Below are 8,560 nucleotides of genomic sequence, written 5' to 3'. Positions count from 1 at the left end.
AACAAACTTGTAGCTAACCGAATGTATAGTGACTTGGTAATACCCTTTCATGATGTAAGAAATTATATGACATCCATGAATTAAAATAAGCCCATTGAGGGTTACCAATCATGCCTGATGACGAATTCTATGGCATAAGCGTCAATGGCATAGTTGAGGAATATGGATAATGTGTAGACCGAAGATGTTGAAACCTTCGCGTCCTTCATAGTTTTCACTCTTTTCCTTCTTCACCTTTGCCGCACGTCGTGTAATGGATGTTTTCACATAATTCTTATTTTGAGTACTTCCTTTAGGAACCCATGCCATGTTTCTTTCTTCAAGTTTTTGTGCACTAATTTTTTGTAATTTCTTCTTTTGCCAATATGATAAGTCGAGTGGGCATCTCGGCTGTGATTCTGTTTTGACCAATGGCAATTCCTTTTCGGCCTTTTGCATTCTCCACTTCTCTTCTTCAGATTTGGCACTCTGATTTTTATCAATTGATTGCTTCACTTCTTTGCCTTTTGTAGCCAATGTCAACACTTTAATTGGCTCTTTGTTACTTGAGGTCAAATCTGAAGCAGCACACTTACGACCATCTCTTTTCACGCGGTAAACTTGCTTTACCACCTCTTTCTTCTTTCTTGAGCTCTGGACCGATTCCTTATGATTGAAACGGTCTTTGATGCGTGATTGTTCAAATGTTGATCTCCTTGGAGCTGCATAGTATTGGTGAGATGGTCTAGAATAAGATGGAGAATGTGCCCTTGTATTATACCTGTCCCATGATGAATATGTATCTATATGAGCATAGGGAGGTATCCACAACATTGGCATTGGCGGCCCAAAATAAGGATATGAATATGTTTCATTAAAATTATCACTTTGCCAATATCGATCCTCATATTTGCGCCTTGGGGGTGACCTTGATTTCTTTGCATGATTTGGCTGATAAACATTCTTCTCTTCACTCTTCTTTTGATATTTATCCAATAGTTCAGCGAAGGTGATTTTTGATCTCTTGCACTTGCGCTTATTTTGGCCTTTGTTTTCTTTTGGTTTGCTTTCATCGATCATTGGATTTGCTTGCTGCCCCCCAGTCCTTGGCATCTCCATTGTTGCTTCGATGGAATTCTTGCCCTCAAGATTATGTTCATTATGCTCTTCAACAACTTCTTTACTTGAAAGCTTGATCCCATCACCTGTAGTTTTTACCTTCTCTTCAAATGAATCGGCTTGAAGCAGCCGATGCAAAAACTTTCTGCCATCGGGACCAATTGGAATAGACTGGTCATCTCTGGGTGTCTCAAGAAATTTCAATCATCCTTTATCAATGGCCGATTTAACTATTTGACGAAACATGTTGCAATCCTCAAAATTATGCTTGGACGAATCATGCAACTTACAATACATTCGTCCTTGGATAGATGGTTCAACATGGTGATCAAGAATTTTAATATAATTATTTTGTAACAACAAATCAAATATTTGATCACACATGCTTGAATTGAAGGTAAACTTTTCATTCTCTTGCCGATCTTGTTGTGAAAACGGCTTTGGAGTTAAGCAAAGGAATGGTTCAAATTTTGCATCACACCATTCGGCTATGCATTGTGTTTTGTACTCTATCTCCGATGTCTTTGGGTAAGATATTATACTAGCATCAGTTTTCTCAACAAAATTTAACCTTGGCTTTAAATTTCTGAAATAAAAATAGTTAGAACATACATGTCTCAATTGAGACCAAGTGCAAGCCAAGTACGAAATAAGCAAAGCTACCCAAATAAATATGAACTTTAGATAAAGCAATGGGGAAAGCTTCGGCTGCAATAATAAGTCATTATCGGTCTTTATAATTGGCACAATTGGTTGACCGATATGTTCTAAAACAATTTTATCGCTAACAAATAAATTACCTTTCTTCATTGGTCTTTCAAAATTACCTATGAGGATTTTTCTAATAGATGCATCAACAATAAAGTTGTGACCAAATCTGAAAATAGGTAAATTACTCGCTATGCATACCTCTTCAAATACGTTGGGAGAGCATGATGGTGGTGTGACTTGAACAATATCTAGCTTCATCTTTGGATGACTCTCCAACGCCTTTTTATCATCTTTTTCTTTATTCCGTGCATCATTACACTGAAGATTTTTGTCGACCGAACTTTGTTCGGCTACTTGTTCTTGTCCTTGAAGCTTGTCAATTTCTACGGCACGGAACTCATAGGGCAGGAAGTAGGTTTCATTAACCTCAGAAAAATCAAGCACCGTTGTTTTCCTATGCTTACCATGCCATTTCTCAATAATGCTTGCCTCATTGGATTTGATGGATTCAGAATATAAACTACTTGATTCGGCTTTTTCAACCGAAGCACTTTTATGTTCCGAATCATCCTTCTTTTCATTGATACTACCAATTGACAATGCTTCTTTTATCTGAGCCAATTTTTTTTCTATTTGTTTCTGACGGCGAGCGGCAAAATTAGCTTTAAGCTTTTTCTCAATTTCAGCCCACTCCGGATATGATTGCCCCCGAATGCTTTTATATTCTTTCGGCAATGATACACGGGTGTTGCTGAAATTTTGCAATTGTGTAGGGGGTGTATAATATGATGTAGTACTAGGTGAAGGCATATGCATTGTTGTAAGACCATATTTTTGCTCGCCAATTTTATCAATTGGCAAAGATTCATCTTCTTGCAAAACTTTAGCTTTTATTGCGGCATAATCAGGAAATAGCCCCTTTTCATGTTGTTCAAGGCAAAGAGCACTAATTCTCTTATTTTGGGCTAAACTCTTCAATGCAGCCATCACTACCTCATCTTCTACAATATTGGGCACAACCGTTCCTGTAAAATTTACATTCATTCGGCTATAACCAAGAAGGTGTGAAGCCGAATTATGAGCATCTACAGTTGTGTATGGTGCCGAAGAATTACCAACATGAGGTGTAGCATATGACGGTTGAGAGTAACTGGTCAAATAGCCACTAGTAGCATGGCTAATTCTCTCATTCATCGGCATGGTTGGATTACTATATTGCACATTAGCTGCCGATGAATAAAAGGGTGAAACACTTTCTTGTATGGCATTGGAAATTCTAACTTGGGGTGTTTCAAATTGATTAATCGAACTCATCATGTTGCTCATCGACATATGAATTTGCTGGGTTGCCGATGCATGTGAGTTGGGATACATATGATGCATGTTACTAATATCATCAGAAGTTGAAGTATATAAATTACTTTGAATCGGCCTTTGCACGTAGTTAGTTCCATGATTGAAAAAACTGGGATTGGCCGATAGAGTATACTCATTGAACGATCTAGTAACACCATATGAATTATTTGTATCTACATAAAGGGATTGGGGAACCGAACCAAAGCAGGAGCGAGTCCCTTCTAGAGAGCCCCTTGAGAGTCGCCTGTAGCTTCCCCGATCCCGCCCGATCCCCAATCTCCGACGACGGCGATGCCGGCCGGACGAGAGATGGGAGAGGTGTGTGGAGATCTGTAAATAGCAGGTCTAGGATTAGATCGAGTCTTGCCCAAGTGGTGTCTGGCGCTATGCCGTGGTGGAGCGCGCCGCCGGCGCACGCGAGCTGCGCCTGGTGGCTAGCGTCGGCGTTTCTGATGGTTGCGGTGGCGAGGTGCTGCGTGCAACCGGAGGAAATGACGGCGGCGACTCCTTCAATAAGCTCGTTGTGTTTCCTGTTAAGGTGGAGGCCCGGCTGCTCTTCCCTTTCTTTTCAAGCCATCGTGGTGGTGGATGGAGGAAGAAGGAGAGGCGGCGAGCTGGACTTTGCAGTTTGGGAAGGAGCTCATCCTCAATGGGTTTGAGACGAGGCAACGGCGCCCGCTTCGGCTGTCGGCAGCCGGTCCTCACCGTCTCGCCATTGAATATGCTGGCCGAAGGGCGGCCCTTTCTCTTCCTCCCGGCCTGGTGCCTAGATGGGAGGCAGTTCATCTCCGAATCGGAGTCTAAGGCTTCTTCTTCTGCGGTGTTGTGCTATGGGAGAAGCAGCTGCGGAGGTCCCGACGTACCAAGTGCTAACGTCCCCGGCGACGACGGGATTGGATCCGGTTGGGAGATGATTTGGACCCGATTGCATTTCTTGTTTCCTGTTCGGGGTCCTCCATGCAAAAAACAGGGACTGGTCTGTAATTTTCTTTCCTTTGTGTGTCCTGTTGTAAACTACGGTGTGCTAGTGCTACCGATCTATGGTTAATGCAGTTTCTGGGTCGCGTGACCCATCTTTTGTTCAAAAAAAAAAACATAAAGGGATTGGGTATTCATATTATCTTCGTAGACAGCAAACCCTAGATGACGATCTCTTCGTAGCAAGAACGGTCCGGAGACCGTTCGAAGCTTCTTCCCCAACGGAGTCGCCAAAAAATATGTTCGCACACGAACACGTCCCCGTGTACCTCCAACACCGAGGGTGATGCACCGCAGCTCACGTCGAAGGAGACCCGTTCGGAAGCGCGGTACGCAAGCAATTCGGCAGGTGCTTTTCAGGACCCGAAACCCCACACGACCGGAAGGGACCCCGTCAGGGCGCGCGGTGGCTATGGGCTGCCCTAGGTCGACCTGATCGCCCCTAGGGCCTCGAGGTTCGCCGCCCTGCAATGAAGAAGAACGAACGAAGAACGAGAAAGAAGAAGAGCTAGGGTTAAGGAGAAAAGATAAAAGATAAATGATAAAAAAATGGTAGATGAATTGATCGATTGTGTGTTGTTCAATCGGCCGTCACCCCTTAGGTATATAAAGGGCGGCTGGACTTCCCGTGCAAGGAAAAGTCTTGGATTCACGTCAAACCTTAGTCAAATTCGGATTGGTCTTGTCCGAACTTTCCAAACTTGTTCGGTTTAAACTGGCTGCATCTTGCGGGTCTTTTTTATGGTGGTAAATGATCTCGGATGAAAACGAGTCCAAAAGCAATTTTGACCGTTTCGACGATACGAACAACTTTCATGTTGAACGTTTTTTGATCAGAGGTCATCCTGAGAGCCAAATAGCTCGCGTAAAAGATTTGTTTACTCGCGCTACCCATCAGACATGGCGGCGCGTCATATTTCGCCTCGTGACAGGGCTACACTCCGATTGCTCTAACTTTTAGATATGAACTCGAATTTGGATGATTTTTATATCAAAATCGATCGTTTCGACGAAACAAAGACAATCCGTTTAGATCTTTTTTCATTTGAGGTCGTCTTGGGGTCTTAATAGTACTCTAAATATAAGATGGGCTTCGAGATGAAATCGGACGGTGATGACCCAAACTTCAAAGATGTTTATATCAACAATACGGAACTCTTTCATGAAGATCACATCTTCATTTAAAGCCATCTTAAATAAGTTATTGACCGTGCCAAAATTTGATGTCAACAGTCATCGGCGACGGCATGGCCGTCAACGGGCGGCCAAATGAACACAATTAGGCAATTGCAATTGACACGCAACCGCCGATTTTACATCTCCCGTAAATGGATATTTGCATCCCCTGGTGTTGTGTTTTATATCCTCCATCATGGAGATCTTAGCCATTGAGTGCCAACATGAGATCTATTTGTTAGCTTTGAACCGTAAAGATGTAGAAAGGTTTGCATCCTCCATCATGGAGATGTAAAGATGTAAGAAGGTTTGCATCTACATTATCAGTTGGGTTTTATCTGTTGAAGATGGGTTATGTATCGTCATTATCTGTTGGAGATTGGAGATAGGTGGGTTTTACATTATCTGTTGAAGATGGGTTTTGGACCTCTTGAAGATGGTTTATGCATCTACATTATCGGGTTATGCACCTATACATTTTTTTTACATTTTTTTTGAACACTGTTATGCATCTATTCATTATCTATCGGAGATGGGTTTTACATTAGTTTTACATTATCTGTTGTGATGGGTTTTTGGTTTTTGGAGATGTACATGTTAGTTCTACATTATCCGTTGAAGATAGATTTTTGGGCCTGAAGAGGCACTGCATGTTCAGGTTTAACCACCGGAAACAAAAATTGCATAACTCTGCTACAACATAGTGTGCCCTTGCTCATGCAGGCTTCTCAGACACAACATTGCATCTCCCGGCAGAACATTACTCCGGCAACTCTTATCCTCATCTAGACATCCATGTGGTCATAGAGGATTCGAGGTCTCAAACTCGTGAGCATAGTGCCACGAATAGAACATATAGAACAAAAGGAGCAAACATTACAGCAGAAATTCTAACGAAATTCGGACTTGCTTGGTTCCAGGGCTAGCTAGCAGATGGGACAGAGTGCACAAACTGTCAAAGGTACATGGAGAAATTAAGGGAAATACAGTACCACATTTCAAGAGTTGCTCCAAATTTCATAGCCCTAGCCCCACGTTCCGCCGCTTAGAATATGCCGGAGAGCATGGTCGCCGCGCTCGACAGTGCGGCTCCGGTGATGGCGAAATGGACGACGTGGTCGGAGTGCCCGTTGTCCCCGGTCAGCGCGACTGCCGCTCCCGCAATCGCCCCTGCTATCGCGCTGTTCTTCTGCAGCAGCAGCAGCATCAGGTCAACAAACACAAGTTAGTTAAGCAGCCAGTTAATTCTGAACCTAGCTGATCTGAAACAGCAAGTAGAAAATTAGTCTGGAGATCGAGAGACCAACCCAGTCATGGTGTCCTCTTGCCTCTCTCAGACCGTACGTTATCCCAGAGTAGACTCCGGCTGCCAATCCTGCCATAAGAACAATACATATTACAAGCTGTGCTAAAATGATTTTTGAGCTACAATAATTAGTTAACGCTGAAATGAATACTGACCCCACTGGATGGCCTCCTTGCTTGCCGATTTAACCTGCAAACCAAGGTGCGAGCTAGTGGTCAGAGGGAGAAGAACTAGCTGTCGAAACAGATGATTTGAGCCTCGCTTACCACTGCGTCGAGCGACTTCTGGCCGTCATCCCCTGTGGAGAGTCGAGTTCATCAGCTCGGGCTTAACGAAAACAGAGAGAAAAGAGGTAGTACTGTCCAGGAAAGAGGTATCACCTCTGGCGCTGGAGAAATGGCTCCTCTTGGCGGTGCTGTCCAGCCCCGTCGAGTCTCCCCACATCCCTTCGACTGCGACGAAGTAGGCCTCCCGCGACACCGCCCTCGCCGCTCCGACCTGCCATCATACCAGCCCGGAGCAGTCGGATCAGTTAACGCACGACGGAGCAGGAGAGAAACGATGGAGCAGAGCACGCGTGCACGGTGGGTGGAGATCAAAAAAAGGGCGCGTACTCCGGCGGCGCGGATGAAGCTGTCGGCGACGCGGTTGAGGAGCGGGTGGCCGAGGTCGAGGAGCGGGCGCCGGTCCATGCTCGCCACCTCGTCCTTGAGCGTGCGCGCGTCAAGCCTGCTGCCCATCTCCTCCTCGCAGCTGGTCTTCTCTCTTCTCTTTGCTCGCTTGCTGTGGACTGCGTGCTGGACTGGCGATACGATAGAGAAGTGCCGAGCGGTGGAGCCGAGGGCCTCGGTTTTATGAACGGAGCGGGGGAGGCGCGCGTGGGTACACGTGTGGGGTGCCGCGCGGCAACGTGTCCGTGCCGCTCCTCGTGGCGGGCTGTGCGCGCCCATGGCGCAGGCGGCAGAGTGTTCCTGAAGGTTCTCCATGCGCTTGGAGGTTGAGGGGCGCGTGGCAGGACAACGTTGGGCCGAGCAGAGGGGGTCACCACACCAAGGGACCTCCGAGGCAAACTACGAGGCATCCTGTTTGGCGTCGACCAGTGCTGTGCAGCGACGCCTGAAGTGAGTGTCAGTGGGCAAGCCGAATTCTCGCGAGAGGCTTTCTTCGTGTCACATTTTATTTTGTTTATTCTAACGTTTTCTTAAAAATGTTTCAAATTTCCAAAAAACCCTGGGATCATTAAAAGATGTTTAGGAATTTAAAAATGTTCTTGGATTTCAACAATATTTTCTCTACTACCTTAAAAAAACTTAAGGTTCCCTCTCCCGTATTACGTCGTCTCACCCTTCGTCATCCCTTACGATATCCCACCTCTCCACCGATTACCTCCCGCTCCACTGGTTTCCTCCCCGGTTTTTTATTTACAATAATTTTCTTCTGATCGGAAAACCAAACCTTTTGGTAACACAATCAATTCACCCTGTGGTAATCAATCTCTTCTTTGGTAACACATCACGCAATAAATTCACGTATGGTAATCTTTTGGTAACAGAATCAATTCACCTGCGGTAATCAATCTTATCTTTGGTAACACATCACGCAATAAATTCACGTATGGTAATCAATCCCGGGCCAGATCAACATATCCTCTTCCTCGCCCGTTCTTCTTTCCTCGCCGCCGCTATCGATCTGTTTTTCTCCCCATGATCGTCTCTCTCTCTCTCTCTCTCTCTCTCTCTCTCTCTCTCTCTCTCTCTCTCTCTCTGAAAGAGCAACGTCTCGGGTATGTCATGTGCTCGAGCACGTCAACATCTTAGAAGCAGCCGCACGTAAATTAAGGGCGTGCAGAGGAAGGCCTCAAGGAAGCAGCCGGTGTTGGCGCTGGAGCAGATTGCCGCAGCTCTTCCACAGGTCGTGGAGGCTGCCATTACGAAG

General features: G+C 45.3%; 1 protein-coding gene across 1 annotated transcript; it reads right to left on the bottom strand.

The window, feature by feature from the left end:
* Positions 1-5,978: 5,978 nt before the first annotated feature.
* LOC119305160 (outer envelope pore protein 16-2, chloroplastic-like) lies at positions 5,979-7,449 on the bottom strand. Its single transcript, XM_037581762.1, has 6 exons — positions 7,240-7,449; positions 7,006-7,123; positions 6,892-6,923; positions 6,781-6,814; positions 6,627-6,694; positions 5,979-6,508 (listed from the first exon to the last, which is right to left on the bottom strand). The coding sequence occupies exons 1-6, from the start codon at positions 7,363-7,365 to the stop codon at positions 6,365-6,367; spliced, it is 522 nt and encodes a 173-aa protein (XP_037437659.1). The 5' UTR covers positions 7,366-7,449; the 3' UTR covers positions 5,979-6,364.
* Between the last annotated feature and the right edge of the window lie 1,111 nt (positions 7,450-8,560).

Source organism: Triticum dicoccoides, chromosome 5B (genome assembly GCF_002162155.2).
Source record: "Triticum dicoccoides isolate Atlit2015 ecotype Zavitan chromosome 5B, WEW_v2.0, whole genome shotgun sequence".
NCBI lineage: Eukaryota > Viridiplantae > Streptophyta > Magnoliopsida > Poales > Poaceae > Triticum > Triticum dicoccoides.
Note: the sequence above shows the minus strand (reverse complement) of the source record. Positions and strands in the feature narration are given on the sequence as shown.